Here is a 27,629-nt window from a genome sequence, read left to right on the forward strand (position 1 = left end):
AGGACACAATAGCATTTTGTTTCTATATAGATTTGGCTGCAGTAATGCACATGAACACTGGGAGACACTGTAAGCACACACCGTGTCAGGCCTGCAGCTCACCGACACTTCTCATGAAGGGATTTCATGTTATTAATTTGCTTCTTATTTAGTGGTAAAATACCATAGTTTAAAAAAAGACACATTGCTGAATTATACCAGTTGCCCCCAATAGCACCATGTCACTTTTCAGATGTCATTTGGTTCCCCGAAGATGGAAAATGATCAAATATTTTGTTACAAAAAGACAAAGATGAGAGAAAAGTCCAGTGTAATAGTACAAACAAAAAGCAGAACATTGTTTTATTCTTCCCTGATCCATTAATCATCTTCCAAATCCTCAGATTTCTCCCAGATACCAGATTATGAATAAATGAGCCCCTGAGCTGACAGGTAGAAGACCCCAGCTCTCACACAGGAGACACAAAACTTCTACAAACGGTCTATTTTTGGTTGCTACGTGTCTCTTTGTGATTATTTTTCATTATTTAACTTCCAACAACTTAGAAAGGTCTGGATTCAGATTGCTGGTCTAGGTAGTTCCTGAGTCCATGTGAGACATTTATACTCATAATTCGGTCGCCGCTGCATGTAGGAATGGAAACACTGTCCTGAGCTTTACAGCGCAGTGCTCACAGCAACACGGTTCATCATTTCCGGGTCACATTTCAGCTTCTGTTGTTATGGTTAATGTTTCAAATAGAGGAAATTAGGGTTTAACAGCCACTGATTTGGGTACAAGATAGTGGCTGAACATTAACTAACACTACCAGCCATTGCTTTCTAAATCATCTCCCTCCCACTCATTTGACATAGGGGCCTAAAACCGAAATCCTCGTGGCACGTCTTACTTCCTGAAATGTACCAATTAACCTCAGCTGTGCTGTTGGCAGTTTAGGAATGTGACTGTTGAGCCGAGGACTCTGAAGGTTGGATGTAGGACAGGGCTGCTATCATGGTTCTTAAGTGATTCCTGGAAATGTGCCATACAATGAACAGAGACCGAGGTCACCGAGGCAATCAAGGCAGAGCTGATGTCTCCTGTGATCACGCTGCGATAGAGACATGAAGGCCCCGGTTCTGGTTTTTAATCTAAGCTCATCAGCCGGGGGCGGGGGGACAGGATGAATTTGAATAAGTTTTTATGTAAAACCATCATTAACAGAATTGTTGCGTAACCTTTATACAAACACAACCTCTGACCGTCTTTGGTTTAGCAGTACATTCAGTACACGACAAGCTTATCAAAGTACTGTACATGAGGTTGTTTCAGCAACTTTTTATTTCCAACTGGGTCATTTCCTGTATCAGCTGATTTGAACACAGCTGTGAGGCGAGGAACCACCACACGAGCGTACCACCCACTGGGTAAAAATGGCATTCATGGTAGCGTGGCCAAGTGAGAACCACTGTTAACCCTGAAGACTGTGAAGTCTTGTCTCTGCAGCTGAATGACCCCTCTGCCGTTTTGGAGAATGCTCTATGGGCTGATGAGTCAAAGGCGACGCAATAAGAACATTATAGGTGCAGTGACACTAAATCATACCAGGCAGGTGAAACCACAGCGGTCAATGACGGCTTCTTGTCCACGTGTGAAGTTAGTTAGATGGTTATACAAACATAAGAATAACTAGATTGGATTTGTCTTGGTTTTTCTAGGGAACAGGAGTCTGTTCCCACCCACAGCTCACAGGTTGTAGGAACTGGAGGCAGTAAATTACCTGTAGGTGTTCGTCTATCTTTGTGCTATCCGTTCCTGCCATTTCTGTTGGATGCGTTCCTGCGTCAGTGGGAAGTTAGGCTGGAAAAGAGCAATAATGCTTTGGCTAAGTTACTCATGATAGTGCTGAATGGAGCTCTACAATGCCTCCCCCAACTGGAAGACAGATGGCCCTGGCTCGGAAAAAAAAAGCCTCCATTTGTTATTTGGAATCAAAAGTAACGTGGTGCATATCTCCACCGGTGTAAATGACGTCTTCTCAGCAAAACTCGACACTTGGAAGAGTGGACAGGAGAGACTGGGAGGTTTTTAAAACATAACCACTTCCCATAACTTAACGCCCCTGATGGCTTCATTGGACCTGCTTATTTATGAGGCAGCTTAGGAAATTGAAAACGTCCTGATTTAAGCTAGTTAAAACAATGGGTCATAAAGAGGGTCAAGGCGACTTTAATGACCAGAATCAATGAAGCTGCTCTATGATGAATGCAAATCAAACTCCATTAGCTTCTTCAGAATGAGTCTCCAGTCTGTCTGTGGACTGCAGGTCATCAAAAAAGTAATTAGAGAAAATGGGGAAAAAAATAGACTGTGAGGATTTGTTCATATCCAGAGTGGAGCCTCTTTAATTAAATTATCAATCATTTTACATAAACACTCACAACACTGTATGTGGCACCTGCCACAAAAATCCATTTTAGTGCATGTTTTTAATGCAAAAAAAACACACAGTATGCAGAAGAGGCTGCTTTACAGCCAGGCTTTGAAAGAGGTGGAAAGAGCAGAGCTGCAAGGGTACGGGAGTCATCATTATCTCTGTGTTCACACAGGGAAGCTGCTCTTGCAAAGTGCAGCAGCAGTCAGTAACGTGGTCGTCCCGTTACAGCGGCTCACTAACGGCAGCATCAGCAGCCCCTCATTTGTCCCTCATAGAGAAACATTAATAACATCCATCCGCACTGCAGGTGTGACGTGCACGAGGCAAAGACAAACTGCTGCAACACCAGGCCAAAGATCATCTATCTCCTGAAGGCCTTTCATCGCACGCCTCAGTTCTGGTGTGGGAGTTGGTTTGTTAGGCACATGGACTGAGCGAGGGTGAGGGGTTTAACTATGTTTAAAGTATGTCAGGTCTGCCAACAGTGCAGACCTGACATACAACTGCAGAGTGTCGCTCTGCAGTTGTTGTTATAGATGTACTATTCAGCATCACAAGACACTGATGTCGAAACAAATTTAAGCTACTCTGAGTATTTAAATACTGTTGTACTGCAGTAACACCAGTCAGAATACTCTGAGCTATGGACGGTGGTGAGCTGCTTCATTTTCCCTAATGTAGAAGTTATTTTCTTTATTTATTCCTTATTGCCATAAACTCAAAGTAGTAAAAGAAGAAACATCAAAAGTCAAAGACTATAAAAACTGAGGACTCAAACATTTTATTAAGCAAAGAATACATTTTCCTGAACAGGGAATTAGGTAGCAAATGATAAACGCTTTATAACTTTTATTTTGTTCACAAACAACCCGATACAAGTTCCATTTACTCAAAGGGCAAAGACCTATAAGGAATCTGAACAAATCTGAAAATATAGTTTATTCCAAGTTGGTAATGTGCATGAGGTGATGAAGTGTATGTTGCTGCTGTTGTGGGCTAAAGCTCTTCAGTGTTTCCAGCTACAAATCATTTAATTATAGAGGCTGAACAGAACCGGAACTATGAGCCACGGTCCATTAGATATTTAGATTATTATTAGCTTGAATAACGAACTCGAGGATTAACAGCAGAAAATGTCCCAAATGTTAAATGTTGGCTTAGCTTGTGGCCAAAAACACAAAAACGAAAAACTGACAGATAACAGATATGTTCAAGGCTCCGTACGGAGCGAATGTTCCTGTGAGGAACTCATGAAAGCGGGTATGTTGGAATGCAGCAGTGAATACGCTCGAGCTTCATTCTGGCACAGAAAGTGCGACGGCAAAAGCACAGAACAGACAGAAACTATAAAACAAAGTGGACAGACTGCGGAGTCAGAATCTGAACAACATGCCAGAAGATAGCACCAAGTGCAAAAAACAGATGGGAGGAAAGAGACCACGTAGCATGTATCATCTACACAAAATGCTCCTCATTGTACAAAGATGCACCGTCATCTTTAAACAAATACAGACTCAGCATTATGAGCAAACTCGGGGTTTGCAATTTCTTATCCAGTGTTAAGGCACATACTATTGCTTAGAAAGTACAGAAATATAAATGATCTTTGGTCAATGACACTCGGTACAAAAATGCTCTACACTGACACGAGATACAACAATCATAGGATATTAAAGGTGCTGCGGCTTTCTACAGTAAACTGTAGCATCTTTTACCATTTTTATCATACGGTATTATGTTTGAAAGAGTATGTAAGTAATAAAACAACCCATTCTTTTCATGCTGTGGCTCAGCACTGTACATGTCAACAGCACCAACGATACGCTATTGAAATTCTGAAATAATGACATGAAAGTGCACATTTAAATCTTTAACCTGCATCTTTACATCAAGCTTTTTTATTTACAGTTGAACACCAGCAGAAAAGAAGAGGAACAGACTGGGTTGATATAAACTCAGCACAAGAAACAACCTGTTAAAAAAGGACCTTTAAGTAAACCTGTTTATGAAATGTAACTGAAAGATGGCAACCTGTCCTCAACAAGTGCAAGAAATAATTCAGCAATTTGGGGAAAAACTCCACACTCCTTTGCTTTCTTGCGGAGAGTTAAATGAAAAGCTGAATATGGCTGTTTTGAACAGAGAAAACAGCTGGAGATAATTAGCTTAGCTTAGCATAAAGACTGGAAACGAGGAAACAGCTAAGCTGTCTCTGTCCAAATGTAAAAAAAAAAAAATCTTTACAGCTCACCTCTCATTAATAAAGTTTGATAATAATTCATTTATCTGACTTATTCTAAGTGTGCAAAAATCTTGAGAGTAAAACAACAAGGTGAGAGTAAACTAATAGGATGTAACATATTAATAAATGGTCTTTACAGGGGCTACAAGGTGCATTTTCTTCTTACATTTGGACAGAGCCAAGCAGCCAGCTGAACTGTTGATGTTATTTGTTGACAGGTGCGATGACTTCCTAGACTTTACACTGGTTGCCTGGACATCTTACAGACAAATCAAAGAAATGAGCTATCATTGTTAATAAATATATTTTAGAGCAGCTGGTAGGTCTGAAAGACAGACTAGTTTCTTCTTGTTTTCTTTGTGCTAAGCCAACTTGCTGCTTGCTATTGTTTCATATTTACTATACAGATAATAGAGCACAATAAGCCTCTTTCCAAAAATACCAGAACTATCATTTTAATGTGAAAGTGGGTGGTACGTTTTACACCAGTTCAATTAGTCACTGGACACACAGACACAGACACAGACACAGACACAGACACAGACACAGACACAGACACACACACACACACACACACACACACACACACACACACACACACACACACACACACACACACACAGCATCATTTCTGGTAAGTTCTAATTGTTTAAAGACCGTGCCATTTACATTTCTTGGTGGTGTCTTATCACACGGATCAGCCACAACATTAAAACCACCAAGAGGTGTTTATGTTTAGCTGACCAATGTATATTTTAGGTCCATGGCTCTAATCAGTGGAATGTACTCTACAACATACAGTATCTGTTACTTACACACTCTTTCAGCTTTCTTTCAATAAAAAAAAAAGTTTGTAAATCCAGCAGCGATGCTGAAATCAACATTGAACAAATGCCACTATTTGCTGATTTGCTGTCTGTAAATGTGCTAAAAGTCTGGGATAATCTGCTTAGAGATCCTCACACAAACTTAGTCACGATGCTGTAACGACTAAGGCCTCAGTGGCATCTGATTCAGATCTTTATGCATTTACGAGCCAAGCTGAAAGAATGACCAGGGTACCATATCAGAAAGAAAACAAACTCCCAAATAACCCAGCAGTGGAATGTCTCTCCTCGGCTCCTCCTTAGGTTAAAACCTGGTCAAGTATGGAGATGTATCTGTGTGGAATAAAAATTAGGATAAAACAAACAAACAACTGAGAGACATTCCAGTTCTTCCATCTCCCAAAGACCAAAAATAGCTTGAACTTGAAACACCCAAAATATAAAGTACCTATCTCTATCTCTCATACAAGAATCTCCTGGAAAAATACAATTAGATAAAACAAACAAACAAAAAAACCTATCGTGCAAATTGGAGTTTGAATAACATATTTAAGACTCTAAGGCATCACAAGATGGTGTGCAGCGACTGTTCTGCCAATTGCTCTGTCCTGTGTGCTGGGTGAACGGTGTGGTCACACGAGAGTCTCTCCTCTGAGTTCCTCGTGTATTTGACACACTGAGAGTCGCTGTCGGGGGGCAGAGTCAGCTGGACACCGTCTGTCTGCGTGAGCAGTGGGGTGGAGGTGATCCAGCTGGACAGACTCAGATTTTGTGGCTCTAAAGTCTTATCGAGAAACTCAGAGTTTTTGGTGGAAGGAGGCGGCTGCTCCCCTGAGAGCTGAGTAGAATCTTTGGTGTAAGGAAGAGTGTCTGTTTCTGTTGGAACTAATGTGTAGCGCTCCAAGAGCTCCTTTTCACTGTCCGGGGGCCCCAGTGGGCTTCTAGGGCCCTTTCCTTGTTCTGTTTGTAAGACGGGCCCCTGTTTGACCAGTGATGTCTTGGAGCTCACAAAGCTCCTCTGGTCTTTCTTATTGCAATCATTAGAGGAGGGCTTGGTGAGGGACAGGAAGGGAGGCTTGGGGCTGAGTGGCGACCCCACCTTGACCCTGCTCAGGCTGAGGATGTTCCTGCGGGTTTCAGCGGGGAGTTTATCAAACTGCCTTCCAACTCGTACAGGGCTGGGAAACAGTGTGCCTTGACACGCCCTGTAGAAATATCTGAAAAGAAAAGACGACTAGACATTAGGATACATCAGCACTACTCCACATGTGAGGCTCTTGAGGAAAATATGAACTGATATAAATGTTTCAGTCAAATACAAATCAACCCCAGTGTACCTGGGCAGCAGTGCTGCGAAAGGAGTGATGACACAGAGCAGGTAAAAGAGGGGGTCCTGCAGCAGCCTCTGCATGGTCCAGTAGGGGTTAGAGGGGGAGTAGCAGGTGGGACAGGAGGCATTGTAGCACAAAGCCACAGTGAAGAACAAGGCTATACTGAAAGTGATAGAGAGCCAGTTCATCCAGGTCTATAGGGGAGAGAGGTAACTGCTTTAGTCATTTTTGTCAATAAATTGTATTATATATGAAAAACAACTGACAGTGATTATTTCACTGTATCTTGTAGAGAGTAATAATAATTAGTGAGAATCACATTTCATCACCCCTATTGAAACTCCCTATATATTAAACATGGACTAGTATATTTGAAGTGATGTAGTCATGATTATGAAATTAACTTAGTGAAGTTTGCCTCTAGTGTTTCAAAACAAAATTGTTTAAACAGAAAATTATAATGTACATCAACAAACCGTTTACTGAAAGTGCTAAAGGGATCAGTATATCATTTCTTTATACATTTGTTATGGCCAACATTTTAGTAATTAGCAGCAGTCACTAACTGATTTTCACCCTCCTTTTACCTTTATTGTTGATCTCCACCAATTAGAATATCTCTAGTTATATATATTTACTAGCTAAGAAGGAATTACCATAGGTTTTAGTTTCACTCAATGCAGCTGGCTGCTGCCGTTGGGACCATTCCTATAATAGCACCCAACAGCTTACAAACAAGTTGTGGACTAGAAAACCAAAGCAATCAGCTGAAAGATGCTAAAACTGTTTAACAGAGCTAAGGCAAAAAGCAGAGCCTGGTGATAATTATGTCTGGGTTCATCATTAAATGCGAGGCCTTTCACAATACACACGGTAATTTGCATAATACTATCAAAATACAGAGTAGTGCAGTTTGTTTCTCTCTCTCTCTCTCTAAGATGTATGATCCACCTGGAAGTGGGAAATTAAAAGACAAAGATTCACTACTTGTGCAACAAAGTAGTTTTGTCACTTAGGGAAAAATGCACTTGTTTCATACTTTAGTTGATTAGCTGGCATCTGCCACAGTGAATACTGTACAGTTGCTCGAGTATTGTCCCTCTTGACATGCCAGCACATAATTAATTATGGCCTTACAGCTACTGTATGGGGGAAGAGAAAGCGTGCTGCCTGCTGTCACCTCAAATACCTTTAATTGACTTTCACAGCTCTTTACCAATCATGCATACATTATGTTCCTGAGCAGCCCCAGAATGGAGCACCTGCCGTCTAAGCATTTGGAAATGTTTTCCGTCAGTCAATGCTGTTCACTATGAATCTTTCTCTGCTCGAAGGGCCATCATGTCCAGGAACGCAGTTAGTGAAAAGGACATTTTTCATGTGAAAATCTTGCCAGGCTAAATTTACACCCTGAGCAGAATGAAAAGGAAAAAAAAAACCTGTGATATAATGCCAGGTCATAAATTTAAAATGGCTTGTGACCAAGACTGCCGGGCTGTTTATGACAACAAAGCACAAGAATAAAAGCAAGCAGGAAGGGGAAAAAATAAACAGGTGTTGTTGAGCTCTGTGGTAGTGTGAAGTGGTGTAGACCGTTTGCAGAGGGCCTGGGTGAAGGCAGACACACTGTGAAGCAGATATATTGGCCCTGATGCTGCAGTGCTTTGTGGTTCAACTGAATCAACACAAGTCAAATATCCATGTCCCTGTCAGCCTTCACACCAGCTCTCTTAGCGCCAGCAGCATGATTTGACTTCAAAAATGCTGAGACAGAGGTAATTTCTCTAATGGGCTATGTGAAGTGGACAAATGTTACCCTGAATCAATCATAAATCGTGGTTCTTACCCAAGTTTTGGTCTCAATGCCTAGGTGGAGCAGAATGGTGAATAAAGCGAGGGTGGTGATGGGTGTTCCCCATGTAAACAGATCCACGTCAGAGTCAGCGTAGGCCTTGGGAGAAGGAGAGAGAGAGAGAGAGAGAGAGAGAGAGAGCGAGAGAGAGAGAGAGAGAGAGAGAGAGGGAGGTGGTGGGCAGAAAGAAGGGAAATAATGAGTAAGTTAGAGCAACAAACCGAGGAGGATGAGCTGATGGAAATAACAACGACAAAAAAAAAAAAGAAAAACTGACTCACAAAGTAAGGAATGAAGAAGCAGATCAGACTTTGGTAGAAGGCATCGATCATGTTCATCCAGAACATGTATGGCTTATATTCCTGAAAGATAAAGATTCACTGGGGTCACAAACCTCACTGTCAATGTCACTAAGCAGTGTGCTTCATTAGTATCTGTTGTTTGTCATAGAAATATAACATGATGACATCTGAACCATCCCCAGTACAACTGAGAAAAATTCAGTAATTTAGGAAGTGTATAAATACACCTTCTTACACAAAATACACAATTTCTTTTGTCAAAAAGTTTAAAACCTAAAGATATTTCACTTTCTTTATGACAAAGAAAAGCAGTAAATTATTTTGTTTGAATCGCTGGAACCAACAAACCTTTTGGCATTTAGCCAGAAAAACGTGAAAAGTGAATAATCAAACTGTCTGTATTGTAATATCTTGTTATAGCACAAACATTAACCATTTTTATACATGGTGAAGTAATGCCAGTTTAGTTTTCCACAAAGAAGAGACATCAGGTTTGTATTCTGCTGAGTGTGTGGGTTTAACTGCACACACCGGTAATAAAAAAAAAACACTAATGCTAAAACAGGCACAAGAGACAAACACGCAGGAAGTACAGCAGACGCAGACCTCAGAGTTCTGGCCGTTCACATAGAGCTGAGGTAGATGTTGGAGTGTCTCTGCTGACACGTCTTTGTCTAGAGTGCCAGTGATGAGTTGTGGGAAAGCGGAGAACATCAGGTTGAAGAAGATAAGATACCACTGGTCAATCATGGCTGAACCTGAGAACCCACAGTAGAACTGATACCAGAATATGAGCGCAACAAACATCTGTGGGAACAAAGCACGACAGAGACAGATTCACAAAGAAGCAGAGCCAAGAACTTAATATTTAGTGGTTCACTTTCACATTTAAATCTGCAGTGAGATCAGAAATATATGTGAAAGAAAAAGATGTAAAACATGCTCACAGCATTTTTGTAGAAGAAGTAGAGAATCATGTTGGCCAGTCGGGAGTAGCACCAGTGTCCGTGGACCAGCAGGAGCTTCTGGAGGTACCGGAAGCGTGGGAGAGCAAAGTCGCTCGCCATTACTGCCTATAATAAAATAAAAGAAAAAAAGAAAAAGAAATAAACAGAACATTGAGTCTCCATCGCTCTGCACGTTCTCTCTACTCTCACACTATCAACACACACATATGTGACTTATGCAGTTATTAGGGAACAGTAGTTTGAAATGGCTGCCACTTCCCTCTACTCTACCTCTGCTTAATGAATCTTTAGCAGATGTCATTTTTCCAAAGCAATAACCCTTAAACAAGTAGTCCACCTTTTGGGATTCGTTGTTATCTATCAACATTTCAAACTAAAACCTCCCTGTAGTCATGTCATGTTTATAACTTGCATCTTAAATAGCACAGCTAACCCTTTATGGCACTTCTCAACTGTCAACATTACCTGTCGACAAGAAAAATAACAGCAGATGCCTCGTTGTGCAGCAAATTTAGTTTCCGCTGCGCTCTAATAACGAGCTCGTAACCCCTGCATGGGGAGTGCGCTCCTAACAGAAGAAATGTGTGTTCATCATAACTGCAGCGTGCACTGGCCTCCATGCAGAAATGTGCACCTCAGCTCACTGTGGAATCCCGAGGAGTGGCTGCTGTCCCATTAAGAAAAAGTCTGATTAACAATGATTAATCTAGTGGTCCAGGTAAGGACAGGGTACTGGGACTTTAACAGATGTGCTACACAGCCGCATGCCTGTGAAGCCTCCCCTGGAAGTTAATTGGGATTTTCCATCATTGCTATGCAAGATCACTTTCCCAGAAAAGTGTGCTGGAGTAAAATAAGTGGTCAACCGAGATGTTTTCTTTCCTGCTGCCATACCTAATGAAGCTACCTTGGCTGTGGCATTAGCTGTGACCTTAGAGAATGGAGAGAAGCGGATGTGGATACAGTCCAAACTAAAGCACCAAGGTGCTGCTTCTCTGCAGGACATAGGACAAGCAGCTTGACTCAGCGGCACACAGGCAATCCTATTAAGACTATGTGTATGGATGTGGGCTAAAACACACACTTAAGAGTAATGATATCACATACTAAAACTATGCTAAAGAATGCCATCCCTTATTCCCTTATCTTCTCTCCCATGGCTCCTCCAACTCTCTGCTCAACCTCTCTCATCCTCGAGTTCATAAATTTTATTTACAGTGCCCTTACATTACTCATCCTGCCCCCTGTCTCTCTGTCTGACTGCCTTTATTCCTGGCACATTTCTCCTTACCTGCATGCCTTCCTGTCCTGAGATCCCCACGCCCACATCTGCTACCTGGATCATGCTGACATCATTGGCCCCGTCACCTGAAAATTAATGTGGAGAAAAACAAATTTCCTCAGAACAAGAAACTGTGTACATAGCCATGAGATAAATTAATACTTAATAAACTGTAATCAGTTTAGATCAGTGGGGGACCAGTTTACCAATAGCCTGAAAGCAGAAAGAATGCTACTGAGCGTGGTGACAACCTCCCTGAGCTGTGTTGTTTTTTTACTGTATGTGGGAGAAATGTCAAGGCTTCACACAGCTTCACGTTTCTTCAGCTGTTATATTACTATGGCTACGTGTGTGTGTGTTTATTACACTGTATTGTTTACCAGGTGCCCTTCACAAGCTCCATTATCCCTCTGGCTAAGGAAGAGCCAGGCCTACTGGCCGCGGTGGCTGACAAATTCTGTTTTTGTTTTTGCTCCACTTTGAGGCATGCAGATCTATATATTTTTGTCACCACAGGTGGTGGAGTGGGAGATGAAGTGTTGGTGGGCAGAGAGTGTTGTATGTTCATAATAGTAAACAGCAATGAAGTGGCAGCGCAGGCTGAATATGAGAGGTAGGTGGGGATTAGCACTCAAACAAAGGTGACTAGTTTGCGATGGCTGCCAAATGCTGCTCCTTTGACAAAATCTATGCAAACACTGCTGCAGCAGTGTATTAACTGGCATCTGAACAGACCCACAATAGATTAGATATTCTGAGTAACTAACTTTTTAAAGCAACATGCAAGCTTGTCTATATTGTAGTTGAGTAGCTGAGACGCGAACCGCGACAAAACATCCATGCTGTCCAGGAAATCTATGGTCAGGAAAGGTTCCCCTCGACTGTCAAACCCACTGTGACCCTACTGCAGACATCCGTCTCTCGCAGTAATGTCTTCTCTGCATATTAATAGTGAATACCCGACAACTGCAAATTCAATACACAGAAATCTGATCTTTCTTTTCAAAAGAAGATCTTTAGACTCATCAAGTCTATACTGTCATGTCTGCGCTCACAGACATGAAAATGCAGGTCGTCTGTATTTCAAAATCCCCCACCCCAAAAAAAACTAAAAAGCCCTGAACCATGGCTCAAAACTTAGTCTTAACCAAACCATGGATTTTGGTTTCATCCCTAATATTTTATTCACATGTACGCACCTTTTTTTATTTAGTGTAAAATAATGAATACTGCAATAGAAAGAATGTGTAACCACACATTCAAATTATTTATGAAGTGAAATAGAAATAAAATACATAAAAGTGGGTGAGAGTCCAATCTTTGCAGTGGTGTAACAGCAGACTGCGTCTGGTAGATATTAAAACATCACAATCCTCTGTTGTCCCCACTGAGTTATAAAATCAAAGAGTGTGTGGAGCTGCAGTGTTTCCCCTCACATAATATAGCAATGACAGAAAAGCGCTTGTCTGGCAAAAATAGGATTCTCCCGAGTACAGGAGGAACAAACAAATAGTAAACAGGGAAAAGACAGTCATAGGTCACACTGACATCCTCGTGTCACCTCTATTACTCTACAGCTTCATTAAGCCAGAGTGTATAATTACTAAGGTGCATTCTTTAAACTCAGTGGTCACAGCAAGGTGCAGAAGGTGTGTATGATAAGTGTGTGCTCCTCTCCGATGTGAATTTCAAGTCAACTCATATTGACATCACGGCAAGAGGAACATGGAGGAGCTTCACTCTGTGTTTCAGAGAGTCTGCCAAATGGATAGTCATGATAAACAGGGACATAGTGTAGGAGGAAATGTCATGAATTATTGAACAGGAAAAAAATAATATGTTCATGATGCTTGAAGAATTTGTTGACTATAATAACTGTTACAGGGTTATTTGACAGTAAAATACTATTGGGGATCAACAAATGATACATTTATGAATAATATATTTAGTTTGCTGAAATATTTTAGGGTGTGACACTAAATTATTAGCTGTTCAGATTTTTGGTATTGGAAAGAAGAAAGTGCATCCATTGTTTTGTGTTCTTTCAGACTCTATTGGCAAGGCACTGAAGATATCAAGGTAATTTGGTCTGAACCTCATGTGAACTTCAGTTTCTACACACTGGATACAATATGTACTTTGTTAAGTTTTGGTATTTATCTCTAAAGTCAGTGACAGGAGAGTTGGTTCAGTCTGAACTTTGAAAAACCAATTTAGTATTTACTTTAAACTGGTGTTCCAGCTTTTTGGTATTGTACCCCTGTAAGGTCACGAACGAAGCAACAGATGGATCCTAGATTTTCCATGGTGTAACTCAAAAGCTCCAAACCCTGTCTCCTACATGCGCATGTAGTCCAAACATATGCTAGACCATGTTACTGCTCTTACAGAGGGGAAACAATCTCAGACTTCTTAGTCTGTCTTACACTGTCAGTCAAAGCAGTATCTGGCCCATAGGGTATTATACTGTACACATGTATGTATATAATAGTACATATATTGATGACCTTGTGCTTACCTATGGCCAGAGTCATGACCTTCAGCTTGTTCCGCACCAGTTTGACCACCATGCTCTTCTGCAGCGGCGTGGAACGGCAGCAAAGCACTGAACGGCAGCTCCGTGCAACAGCCAGAAACCTATCCTCCAAACTCTTATCTAGGGCATAGGCCAAGGTCCGTCCGTCAATTACCAGGCCCAGGCGGTGCACCATGAAGGGAGCGGTGTGGGAGAATGAGGAGGAGGACGGGGTTGAAGAGGGATAGATCTCAAAGAGTGCAAAGTTGGTGTGGAATGCCTTGGTGGCTTGGTCTGTAGAGCTGCAGAGGAATTTGGCCTGGATGTAGTGTAAACTCTCCTCCAGCAACAACGCACATGCCTCCTGGTTCAGAGACAGGCACAGAGTGGGCTTCAGTTGTTTTATATCAAACTGTGTGACCTGCTTCACATCTGGCAACCAGATTCTTCAACAGCACAGAAATAAATACTGTCTTCAAATAACAAATGGACCTCATAGTTTAAAAAAACAGGTGATATATATATTTTTTTTTTTAAATGGGGGAAAAAATAAAATGAAGCAAATAAATTATGCTAAAGTTTTAGTTTTGGGAAATAGTTTTATTCACTTGTCAGGCTTTTAGGTGACAACATAGACACCGCTCTTCTGTCTGTACAGTTAATGTGAAGCTATATCAGGTATAGCAGCTGTTTTCTCAGATGTAATGAATTTCTTCAATATATTAAGACTTTTCTTATTATTATATTAAATGCTTAATCATCTGACACCTAAATTATTCAGTCAGTTCACTAATTCAATCAGTTCTTTATGTTTCACTTGCTTAACTGTAAAAACTGAATGTAATGAAAACCAGCTGAGGTTTTACATGGAGTTATGAAGGGCTTGACTATTTCTTGGAATTAATAGTTATACTTCCTGAATTCCTGATGCCATACTGTTGCCAGGCAACCAGCGAAAACTCCAGGAAGTCCCTGCTTCCAGCTAAGAAATAGCCAGGCACATACAGACTTGGATAAAAGTATTGGTATCAACGTTTTGTAGCTTTTACACACTTCTCAGCTGGTACTTTGGACACTTTTTGATGAAAGTGCTCCAGTTCTCTCAGGTTTAATAGGTGCCTCCTGCCAACAGCGAGTTTCAGCTCTTTCCATGGATGTTCAGCTAGATTAAGATCAGCACTCATACAGGCCACTTCAAAATGATTCATTGTTTTGTTCTGATCTATTCTGGGGGCTTTCAGATGTATCTGACAGTGAAATTTTTCATCTTATTCTTGGCAAGAGAAGATTTTCAGCTACTGCTTTAAGAATATATTCATTGACAATTTGAGGAAATATTTTTCAAACCACATAATTATATTCTAGTTGCTAAGCGACATTACACAATTTTCTTTTGTAATTATTGTAGTCATTGTTTACATTTTGTGAAAGCTTCAAATAGATCAACTCTCGTGGCAGCTGCTGCTCACCTGAGAATCAGCATTCAGTGTCAAGATTTCCTCCTCAGGGTCCAGCAGCTTGCAGGCGTATGCTATATTCACAGCCGTTTCCTGTTTGTCACCTGTCAACACCCATATCTGCAGGCCAGCCTTCCTCAGAGAAGCTATGGTTTCAGGCACGCCGTCCTGCAGCCGGTCCTCAATGCCTGTCGCCCCTACAGGTGAAAACGCACATGTGACAAACTCGCTCTAATTTTATAGCAATTTAAATGTACAATGGTTTAAACTGAAAGTATAGTATGTAAACTGTATGTAGCATAATTACCTAGAAGCTGCAGGTTTGTCTCCAGTCGCAAGGCCGACTCAAAGAGCAGCTGCTCTCTTCCCTGGATCGATGTCTCAGCCTGCAGGTGACGCTGCAGCCAGCAGGCATATTCCTCCTTGGTCAGAACCTGGCACACAAACACACAGCTTTATACACACAGAAGCACATACACATCATCATCTGCTAAAGTTTTGGGGCAAAATCTAACAGTGGAGCAGCTTTTCCTTCTTTGCCGACATGCCAGAGGATCCACGGGAGAATGTGAGACCTTGAGAAGGTGTTTTATCACATTGCCTTGGCGATGGGTTTTGCACGGGCAGGGATATAATGAACCCGGTTTGTGAAAGCATAAATTAACAGCCTCAGAAAGTGGCACAGATTGCAGCTGAGTCACGAAGAATGTCACTTTGGAAGGGCCAGCCCATTTGATCATCTGTGCTGGGCCACAAATACAAGCTGCCAACCAGCCACTGAGACACATCATCTCCTCCTTCTAAAACAGTTAAGAAAGGGCTTTTGTTCACTTCTTCTTCAGTGGTTTAGGAATCCATGTTACCTTTTTCGCAATACACAGTGTACGGAGGCCATCTGCAGCATACAGGTTCAGGTAGTTTTGGGTCCTGTAGACAATCTTTTTCTGATGTTTCCCTTTGGAGTTACCTACGAAATGTAGAGAAAAAAAACAAAACAACAAAAAACAATTAAAATAAACAGATGAGTGAAGATTAAATACTCTTGATTTTAGGGAATCTGCATAAGTGGTTTAGCATTTTGGTTTTAGATTGCCAACAACTTATTCCAAGAGGCGCATTAAAGCCATCTGTCTTCACACCTAAATTAACCATGTCCGCTGTGCCTCAGTATATTTCACCAAATCTTCATACTACGTATCAAGCTGGGTCTGGACTATACTGAGCAAAATGTGATTAAGACAAACAAAAAAATCCATGTACAAACCATCTATCTGTTTCAGTTACTAGAAATTATTTTAATTGGACATAATATCACATTGTTTAAGATGTTTTAATGGAGGTATCAGATTTTGTAATACAGTCTTATTTAAGTGTCTTTCTGGTGCAGCATGCCGTCCATCTTTCTGGCAGGGGGACAGTGTACAAACAGATTGGCCTTATCAGTCTCTTGACACAAATGCACCAGCCAACACTGTGATCGCCAGCCATGTAATCTCACTAATAACACAACAGCTTGGCAGGCCGTGCTACACATGCAGCACCACGCAAAATAATTTTTACTGAGAGGAACAAATTAACAGCACTGTCAGTAATCGAAGAATTTCAACTCTAACAGGGATTTTTATTTTCTTAACCATGATATAAGACAAAATCAACTAAATCAGTAATCTGGCAGCTTCATCTTGATCAAAAAATACACTGCGATGACATTTCTGATAAACAGCTGCTAGGAGCAATGGGAAAATGGGAAGATATATCTAAAACAGGAATTGTGTCATGCACGTTAAACACACTCTGTGAAGTTTGGAGTTTTCAAATATGGCTCCACATTTTGCTTTCAACAGCTTTCTTATCGAGGCAGGTGACATGATGCACACACAGGCGAATGGTTTCCCGATACTCTACTGATCAAGTTTCCATCAACTTGCAGAAAGCCTACACTTTGAGAACAGCAGATTTTATTTAGGCCTGTCACCAACTGTAATCATGAATTAATGTTAGTTAAAGACTAACGAGCTACTGTTCAACATTTTAAACAGGGACTGTAATATGTAAAATAATTAAGTAATTATCTTCTAGGCTGAGTTTTGCCAACAATAACTTGTCTGAAGTCCATGAAAGTTTTAAAAAGAAAATTAGAAAATGTATATAATATTTGTATTATTATGACTATTGAGAATTGAATATTGCTACTAAAATGTGTAAATACATTCACGTGCTGATGTTTTTGATCTGTGTACAGATCAAAAGCATTCAGTTCTAAAGTGAAAATAAGATTTTAGCCATTTTAAATAGTTAAATCAATGTTGATCTTGTGGTAGGCAACCACAAATAAATTTTAATTTAAGTCTAATATTCACTCTGCCTTTAGCCTTGTTAAAGTCTGTGTCAACAAATATGGCTAGATGTTCCACTATGTTCACCACACTAAGACTTGTACAGTTGGCTGTTAGGGATTTTTTTAAGCTAAAAACTGTTACCTACCACATATGAAAATAACAGTATGAGAGCAATTAAGAGTGATTCAAGACAGTAAAGTTGTGAACATTATAACCTACACAATGACAAGAAAATAGTTCAAATGTTTTGTAGACTTGTAACTGCTGAATTGAGTTAATGTTAATGACACGTCAACATGAGATGTAGTTATGTGATCTCTTGTTAATATAAAAATAAAAATATTCACAGCTTTTATAAATATATTATGTTAAGTTCAACAATTAACATAACAAAGATACAAAACCTCAGGCACCCAAAATCCCAATCCAGACATCTGGATTCTCATCTTAATCTAAACTTCTCAGTTCACTCACAAAAAAACAAAAACACAAAAACAAACAAACTAAATGTTACTCAACAGTTTTTCTTTCCAAATTTCTTTAAGGTGGAACTGGATTTAAACACGAGAAGTTAGACTGGAGTTATGTCATGAGCTACGAAGTCCAATTTCTAAACCCAGAAGGCTGTAAGGTCTACCTCCAGCACCTCCACGTGCAATGTTATTACAGTGACACTGAACAACTCCCTCATCGCCTGAATGGAGCCATTATGGAGGTCTGTGTTATGAGGAGGCCCAGTTCCTACTGCGTTCTAATTGGCTGGTTTTACCCAATGGTAAAACAAATAGTGTGTTGTCTGTGTGAAGGCACACCCTGTCAGCCATTAAAGCTGCTGAACCGAGACACAAGGTGGAGGAGGGGTGTGTGTGTTTATGTGGGTGAAGACTGACCTGATGGAGTGTTTCTCCCCTAGTGAGCAGCAGTGCTGTGTGAATTTTAAATAAGTGAAAAGTTCTGTAAATGGCCCACTGTGCCAACTCAGACATCTGAGAGAGGGCAGTAAAAATGATCAACAATCAGAACAGCCTTGTCCCTAAATGCAAAGGGACCAGCATGGCTCTCACAATGGAAAATCAATACAATAAATCATATTGTAATTCAGAATTCCTCCGAAGAATACAGATGCACATTAGCAGCAAAACAAGATGAGAGTGCTTTCCTCCCCTGTGCTGCAGTTAGCAAGTCTTCATTTACCGTAGAAGGATGATTTAGCTGGAAACCATTTTTTTCATGAAGCAGAGCTGCTTTGTTCTGATGAACTGCCTGTCTCTAATGAATAGGAGAGAGCCACTCACCAGGCATTTGAGATAAACGAATTACCCACTTAACAGGGGAGGGGGGAGTGCATTTACTGAAAGGAAGTCAAGACAAGTTGCTGCACAAGTTCATTCAAACTATACGTTTGTGGGTTAATTGTGTCCAGTTTATGGGGCTTTCAGAGCTAATATTAAATCCTTAATTAAAATCCAGATTGTAACAATTTCCAAAGCGTAAAGAAAAGTTTAATCTACATATCTCAAAGGGAACTCACAAGGTTTCCTAATTTACAGTCTCCCAAAATGTGTGAGCATACACTTCCCACTGTGCTACTCAACAGCATATTGGTACACTCCTTCTGTCTGCTCACATCTTCAAGGTGAGTATTCACATTCGCACTTTGGTTTATTCCTTTGATCATATATGGTTCACTGGATTGTAAATCATAAGAAGTAATGAATGGGTAGAAATGGAACTATTTTTTTATTTCAACATTATGATGAGACAGTTATGTTTTGTTTAGTGGTAAACCCAAACTGATTTTTCAATGACTGATTCAGATTATACAGTTAATACAGCGGATATATAATGTTTATCCCCCTCAACAAATACAGGAATTTAATATTTACAAATCAGACACAAAAAGAATTGATTTAAAAGAGCATTTTATGACTTAAAAAAAAAAACTACAAAATATTTGAATTATTTCAATATTAGAAAAAACAGATGAGCTACACTCTCTACTGTCACTGAATGCCTCACCAACAGTGCTGCTGTTAGGCTGTGTAATCCTGTGCAAGAAATACCCACTTTAGATATTATCTAATTTGTGGGCATCAGGGAGCTGCTGTTAAAATGCCGGAGACTCTCTGAACTTCTGGGAGAGGTTGGGATGTTTGTTTTTCTGAGAGTTTGCATTTGTGCTAAAAGTGCATCCTGGAGAGTTTCTCAAACTGCTGCACACAAAAACATTGCTGTAAATTTCAGTCATACATATGTGTATGAAATGCTGGACTTCTAGGCTGCAGATATTGCCAGCATGAGCATAGACATTGGTCAATGCCAATTAACTCAGAAAGTCAAAGACTGATTTATCAGCCGACTAATAATTATGTTGTCACAATATTTCAATTTCACCAGTGTTTTCATTGAGAAAACACTGAAAACATATATGAAATGTCAACAGTCTGCTTTGGTGCTAACAACTGTTTGCAGACTATAGAGGAGTTACAAAATGATCCTGCATAACTAAATCACTTGTACAGTTTGGTATTATTTTTATCTGCTGATTAATTATTTTAAACACCAGATGAATATATTAGCAATCTATCTTTGAATTCATACCAATTTTACATATCTAGACTCAAACAGCCTTATGGCTAATCTGCTTTGCAAACAAACAAAGCTCACCACCTGAAAAACGACACCTGAAACCAGACTGAGACCAGTCTGCTTAGTCCACACTCGAGTTTACTAGAACTTTAACACCAGCCTAAAACCAAACAGGCAAACAGATTAGCTCTACAGGCACCATTAAATTCTATGTTCCAGTTTCTAACACAGGCTTTCTCATGAAAAGTTTAAATCTTCATGCTCAAGCTGAGATGGCACCTCAAATGAGTTGATCTACAGAAAATAAATCTGCAATAAATTTGAAAAGTAATTAGTAATTTAAAAAGTATTTAGTTTAGTTTTTCATTAAGCAATTAAATGTCTTTGGATTTGAACCGTTGGCCTGACAAAACAAGCAATATGTAGATATAGCAGAGATCCAGAAACAAACAAACAAAAAAATATGTAAAATGGCTTCTGGCACGACTGTGTATCATGTCAAGTCTTCAACTCAACAGTCCTTGCTAAATAATCCTGGACAGACATGTAGTGAGTATGCACAAAGCATTAGTAAAAACCTTTGGCATAGCTTTTTATGCTTCTGATACACTAACAACCAAGTACATCTTTGCCATTAGAATAGAACTAAAGAGGGATGGAAATCCAGGTTTGGATGTTACAAAGGTTAAAATACACAAACGAGTCTGAAGTTGGACACTGAGTTTTGCAGCAGTGTGCTAAAATAAATCTAGTTTTTACTAGTTATTAGTTAAAACTATATGGTTAATTTATATCTTTGCATTAGTAGAAAAGGATCACATAAAGCTTAATAATTGTTAACAGCAGAGTCATCATGCATCAAGATATAGTATATGGCACATATACAACATATATCCTATAAATGTGTGAATGCCTACCTGTGTCTGGGGGTTTGATAAGGTCCATGATGACAGAGTCTGCTCCTTTTGTGTACACTGTGATTTGATCCGTCAGAGGATGTCTAACCACCACGGACATGCGTTTCCTCGTAGAGTCGAAGCCCAGTGTGTGCAGCAGTTCAAAGTTCAGCTTCCCCAGGTGTGGCAGCTCCACAGTCACCTGGTCAGGGAGGCGTCCGACCAGGGAGCACTTGTAGGCTCTGGCAGCATAGACCAGCGCAGCTTCATCAGGCGACTCAGCTTCATAGCGCAGCTCACCTTCATCCACAGTCCAGGCCTTCCCATCATAACAGGGTGGGGCGGGGCTGAAGGCGTGGTCCAGGCCTCCTGGAGACTGCTCCTCTTCCAGTTTGGTGAGTGTGCTCTCTGCAGACGGGGAGGACAGCATGCTGGAGCATCCCTTGTTGGACGAACGGTTTGTAATAAGGCTGGAGGAGCTGCTGTTGTTGGACCCTGAGGTCAGTCGACTGGGGGTAAAGCGCTTGATGAAGTCCTCAATGGTCTTGACAGGAGACTTCAGCTCAAACCTCATCCGAACCTGGAATATTAAAAAACAAAACAAAGACAAAAACTGACAAACCGGATGGAAGAAAAAGATGTAATATACTTTAACCTTTGCCACCAACAAGAGCAAATCTGAACTTCAGAGTCAACGATGCTGTCTAATCATTACATCTACGGTCCATCACAAGTGTGTACCTATATATGCACCCATCTGTTTAGAGATCTCAGAAAAACAAGACACTCCTTATGACTCCAGAACTTCAATGATAATCACTGCATCAGAGGGGTGTTAATGATGATGCATTAATTCTTATTTTAATTCCAGATTAATTACATTCGATGAATCAAAATTTTTTACCTGTAAAATTTTAAACCAAATTAATCATGTGACCAAGTTTGACGATGATTGACGATGTTTGATGGTCCACTGGCTGTGAAATAAGGGCACATTATGCACAGATAATATGATGACAGATCTGAATTGTCTAAAACCCACATGTCCTGGCCTTAATATTCCAATGTTAAAAAATGCTTTTTAGTATCCCAATTTATTTTGAAAATAACTAGCATTCAAGTTAGTCAGATTAAGAAAAGTAAACTCGTTCCTCTTTAAAAGTAAAGACATAGAAACTGAAAAGAAGCCATGGGAAATGTGGCATTTAATACATTAGGCAACAGTTATTAATAAACATAATTTATTTGATGATGCTTTAAATAACTAAATACATAAAAATATTTAATTTGGCAGAGTGATGCATGTACAGTCATCACTTGCACTGCATAAAAAGGTGGCAGATGTACTGTAAATCAGTCGGCAGATAACCAGCACGTGGTTGGAAACACTTATCAAGCCTTAAAAAGGTTTGAAAGATAAATTATTTTGCTTGTGGTACAGGAGCACTGATGACATGATGCATCCCCTTACTATATTTCTTTAGCCAACCCCTTGATTCAACACAGTACAGTACAAGGAGAGTGACTTACTCAGAGGTCTCCTGGCTGCAGGAGCCACATTTCTCACATATAAAGATATAAATCATCCAGCTGCTGGGTTAACCACAAGGACATCTTAATAAAATGTGAACAATTACTCTGGCACAAAGGATGAAAAAGCACAAAATAAATAAATAAATAAATAAAAACAGAAGCCAGAGGCAGAGCCAGTTCTACTGTGAAGATTTACATTTCCTTCAATCTTATCAGATAACCTCCAAACAGAAGCACAGAGAACATAAACAATGTGTCACTGCACAAGGCTTAATCTAAACAGATTTGTGCCTCTGACTGGCAGGACAGTGAGCTGGTGCACAGTGTGTGGCGAGCAGGGGATATCACCTCTGAACAGGACGACCACACCCAGGCTCACACAAAAACGAAACAAAACACGGATACACAACCGTGTGACATCAAAAGTCTCAGGCAGTAAAACAGTGAAAGCTACGTGCAAAAACACATTTTAGAAGGTTTTTGTGGTTTGGAAACTGTTGTTCTAGGAAAAGTCCCAAAATAATGCAACAATTCAAATTCTTTTAGTCAAAAGATGGAAACGACTCCCATGTTGTTCAAAAAAAGATAAACAAAATATGCAACCGTGTTAGAGCTTTGGAATGATATCAGTTGTACAAGACCCTAAAGGATCCTCCAACACAAACATTAACAACCACAAATGAATTCAAAGCCATCAGAAGGAGTAAGAAATCCTGCAAAAAAGGATGTAAAACCACAAACAACCTGACCTTGTGTGTAGTCACGTTACATCTCTTTCAATCCGGGAGTCCTACAGAAAAGGGGTAGGGGAGCTTTCTACTTGTCTAAGCCCAGGAGTCTGCTGTCTCTTCACTTGACAGTGAAATCTGGTGGGAAACTGATGGACCCTTTTTTTACCTTCTTAGGCCCTAATTCCAAGCCTTTCAAGACTTTAAAGATGTGCAGATTTACACAGTTTCCCATTGTGTCCAGTCCTTATTGACTAGATCCAAATATACTAAAAATAAATAAATAAATAAAACTAGCTACAAATCTGCCATTATATAGGTCATATTAACAAGAAAATATGATAAAATGCTGCTTCTTCTACACGTTTTTTCCAATTTAGTTGTAAATTTTTACTTTACATGAATGTATTGTCTGATAAAGGATAAACTAACAGAGAAAACCTTTTGGGCAGCATTCTATTGACTCTGGCAAAAGAGCACCCTGTTATTTATATGTTGTCAGCACAATATTACAAGTTCAACGTCTGCAGCTGTCAAAGGGACAAGTCTATTATAGTAATTAAATACAAGGCCTGCTTTACCTACCAGTTAGACACAGCCATTTACTTTGCTTCACACACACACACACACACACACACACACACACACACACACACACACACACACACACACACACACACACACACACACTAAAATCAGTGTAATTAAGCACAACTATCTGGCACCTTATCTTACTAAATCAAAAGATAATATCCTATTAACTTGATGGTTTGACTGGATAGTTTTACCTTCTGCCTGGGCTGGTTGGGGGAGGACACCACCACAGTGTTGCAGATGGTGAGAGCGATGAAGAAATCAATAATGTCAGAGAGGTCAGAGGGCAACTGGGACATGGGCTGGTTGTGGAAGCGCATGAAGTCCATCTGACTGCTGCATTCATTGACTTTGTCCAGGAGCTGGGGGTCGGGGGTAATATCTTTCTCCTGCAGGACAGAAGAGAGTTTATTATCAGTGAAGAGCAGACAGTGCAGAGGAAAAGGACAGCAGGAAAGTGAGGTACACTAACCATTGGGCTGCTAAAGGCCGTGTGCTTGGACAGAATGCTGGCTCGCTTGGCCTCTGCCCTGCTGCCTGTCCTGCGGTGGGACTTGGTGCTGTGGGAGCGCAACACCACACGGGCGCTCTGGTGGCTGGCCACACTGTCCCGCCTGGGTAGGGTGCCACCGTGAGACGTACACTCTTCTTCCTCAGAATCTATCTCCTGGTACATAGCAAGTCTCCTAGCTGGATTTCACACACACACACACACACACACACACACACACACACACACACACACACACACACACACACACACACACACACAGACACACAATTTTGTGAGACTTCATTAGACAGTGACTGCTAACTGTAACGGAGGGTGTGTGCATTTACTAAATTGTCTCACCATTGGCATCATGGGAGTACTCCACTCCTGCCACAGTGCAGCGACGAAACACCATCTTGTTCTCTGTGAGTGTGCCCGTCTTGTCAGAGAAGATGTATTGCATCTGGCCGAGATCCTCAGTGATATTAAGAGCTCTGCACTGCAGGTGAGAGTCTGTCTCCTCGTCGTACAGATCCATGTCCTGATGGATGAAATACACTTGGCAGATCTTGACAATCTCAATCGACACAAAAAGGGAGATGGGTATCAGCACCTGAGAGAGAAGAGAATGCTAGTTAGGAAAGAGCTTGTTAATTTTTTAACATTCTCAGTAAATACATCTTGAATTGTACTTGTGCATATACACAGGGGTTTCATTTGAATGTATGAGAAATGGAAGGCTTTTTCAATGAGGTATTTAACAAAATAATGAAATTCCTGTGAGTGTGTTGAAATAAACATACAGAAGAGGGAGAAATGTAACAAAATTCTGATATTCTGCAGGGGAACATGCACACACAATACTACATCAGTAGGTCAACAAGTATAAGCAAGTACACTTTTCTGTCTGCTTGAAAATGTCCCTGATTCACTGAAACTATAGAATTTCTGGAAAATTATATAATTTGGACCTAACTAGAGAACAACTATGGACAAATGAGGAAACAGGCAGGAACCATGTAGCAAAGATTCATTTCATTCCTTGTTTTCCTCCTTTTATGTAATCATTTAAATGTATTTTCTTTCAGAAAAGTAGGGTTACACTGACATTGTCACTGAATGAAAAGAAAATTGCTAAAAGGAACAAAACAAAACAAAACAAAAACAAAACAATAATGTTCAATGGGACATTTCCAGGCAACATTTTTGGAAAGCTGTTGTGGAGAGATGAGTCATAACTTTCGGGAGGGCAGTTCAGCCTGTGCACTGTGACTGTGCCTCTGCGCCAACATGGTTGTGTGCTTTGAAAGTGTATGAAAGCTATGTCTGGCAATACTGATGGGGCTCCAGACTCAAACCCTTACTGTTTGTACAGCGTAAACAAACTGCTATCTTCACTGACTTTGTATTCATTTTAAACTAGCTGCAAAATCTCTTATAGGACATTTCAGTTGAATGCAAGATATAAATTAAATTATTAAACAGGATTAAGGAATCACTTTCTCCTAGTTTTACCAGACTAAATGTGTCAATTAAGATCTAGAGGAACAACGTTTTTGAACAGTGCCATGAAAACAATTCAAACGTATCTTGTCTCCGATTCCTACCTGAAAGACAATGATCAGAGTGAGGAAGAGATAAATAGCTGACATGATGGGCGATAAGTCTGTCCCCTCTGGACTAAGCACGTCAAACACAGGCCTTTTATCTCCGTACTGAAACATCCACAGACCATGACCTGGAACAGTAACACCACAAAGTCAACTAGCATAAACACAGCAATGTGAATATATAGTAAATAAAAGATTTTTTTTCCACAATACATCTACAGACATTATGGTTGGGAATTCAACTAGATCACAAACACATCCAGAACAGCTCTTTACATAAACGGCTACGCACCCACAGCAGCAAACAGGCACATGACCAGCAGGATGATGACGCACCAGAACACATCTACATTCATCTGTCTCTCCAGTTTACTGCGCTTGTAGCGCGGACCGTTGTTGTTCAGCATGGCTTTGGTCTCGTGACCTATTAAGACACGCGATGTGTTAGGAGCACTTGGTCAGAGCTCAAATATGGAGTGTGACAGCTGACAACAACAGTTACGTTATAAAACCTGCGTAGATGACGACTCCCACGGCCTCCTCTGTGTTGCGGATGGTGCAGCCTCGCAGCAGCAGGTTTTCTTTGTAAAGTGCATCTCTTCTGCCACTTCGATGGATTCTGTCAGATTAGAACATGCATAAAAAGGACCTGAAGTGCCATCATCAAACAAAGTGAGAATGATCATGGTTATTTCTTCTTACTGAGGTGAAAAATATTGAGGATCAGGGTCAAATATAGTATCTCTCTACACCAGAACCCCCAGGACTAAATCAGTTTACTCTGAGGAGAACCTCCATCACGCTCCAAAGCATCACGGTCTTCCCTCAGCAGGAGCCCTTATCTCAGCACAAATTCCCTCTGATACACAAGCACCGATCGCACTATCACTCAACAGAAAACCCCTCAGGCTTGAAGTCAGTCAGGCGATTATACCGCCTGACTGACCCTCAGATCTTACATCAGACTCATTTAATGCTTTTCAGGCTCATCTAGAGCATCAATGTCCCACAAACATGGAATTTAACTCACAACCAGCACAGCAACAAAGTTCACACCCCTTTTAGAAAAAACATCTTAAATGAAAGGGAGATGTGTTAAATAAAGGCCTAAGGTGGGAAAGAGCTGAGCTCTAAATATCAGCCTTAATCAAATTACCAAATCAAGGATAACAAGTTAAATAACCTCTAACTGGGAGCAGAATTGAAATATTCTCAGTTGGACAGTAGCTTCTTTAAAAGTCACAAAACTATCAGCTTGTTTACCCCCTTGACAGCAGGCTGACACGTCACCAGCAATACAGATTAATACCAGTGTCCCTGAGATCTGAGCAGCTGCAGTACTTCATAACTCACACGGTTAAAGAAATTGATAATATTCCGAGATGCACAGTGTTTTCTCTCCTAGAAAGGTAGTGAGATTAGACTTGATGCCATTGGCCATAATATAATAAAACACTGCAGAGACAAGTGCCACCACCCCTCCACAACTCTGCTGCTGTGCCCTGTGCTCCACTGTAGCCTGGCAACTGAACACTTGCAGCATCTGGTCTCCTTCTGAACAAAGAATAAATGTCATGATCATGTGAGTGCAGGTCAGCCCAGCCAGTTTGCTGTAGGCTCAGAGGACTGCCTCACATGAACTTATCTAACACAT

General features: G+C 40.5%; 1 protein-coding gene across 1 annotated transcript in view; it reads right to left on the reverse strand.

Annotated features, from left to right (window-relative positions):
* Nucleotides 1-3,182: 3,182 nt before the first annotated feature.
* atp10a (ATPase phospholipid transporting 10A) overlaps nt 3,183-27,629 on the reverse strand; it is a 30,265-nt gene continuing 5,818 nt past the window's right edge. Inside the window, exons 4-21 of the mRNA XM_026346039.1 lie at nt 26,488-26,594; nt 26,268-26,399; nt 25,973-26,103; nt 24,726-24,978; nt 24,345-24,562; nt 24,067-24,261; nt 21,039-21,597; nt 16,057-16,160; nt 15,501-15,627; nt 15,206-15,390; nt 13,740-14,100; nt 11,231-11,307; nt 9,919-10,044; nt 9,578-9,778; nt 8,951-9,031; nt 8,664-8,768; nt 6,824-7,011; nt 3,183-6,703 (exon numbers count right to left, since the gene is read on the reverse strand). Of these exons, the coding sequence (XP_026201824.1) occupies nt 6,052-6,703; nt 6,824-7,011; nt 8,664-8,768; nt 8,951-9,031; nt 9,578-9,778; nt 9,919-10,044; nt 11,231-11,307; nt 13,740-14,100; nt 15,206-15,390; nt 15,501-15,627; nt 16,057-16,160; nt 21,039-21,597; nt 24,067-24,261; nt 24,345-24,562; nt 24,726-24,978; nt 25,973-26,103; nt 26,268-26,399; nt 26,488-26,594 (3,802 nt within the window). The 3' untranslated portion in view covers nt 3,183-6,051. The remainder of the gene's footprint in view (nt 6,704-6,823; nt 7,012-8,663; nt 8,769-8,950; nt 9,032-9,577; nt 9,779-9,918; nt 10,045-11,230; nt 11,308-13,739; nt 14,101-15,205; nt 15,391-15,500; nt 15,628-16,056; nt 16,161-21,038; nt 21,598-24,066; nt 24,262-24,344; nt 24,563-24,725; nt 24,979-25,972; nt 26,104-26,267; nt 26,400-26,487; nt 26,595-27,629) is intronic.

The sequence above is a fragment of the Anabas testudineus genome, chromosome 4 (assembly GCF_900324465.2).
Source record: "Anabas testudineus chromosome 4, fAnaTes1.2, whole genome shotgun sequence".
Classification (NCBI taxonomy): Eukaryota; Metazoa; Chordata; class Actinopteri; order Anabantiformes; family Anabantidae; genus Anabas; species Anabas testudineus.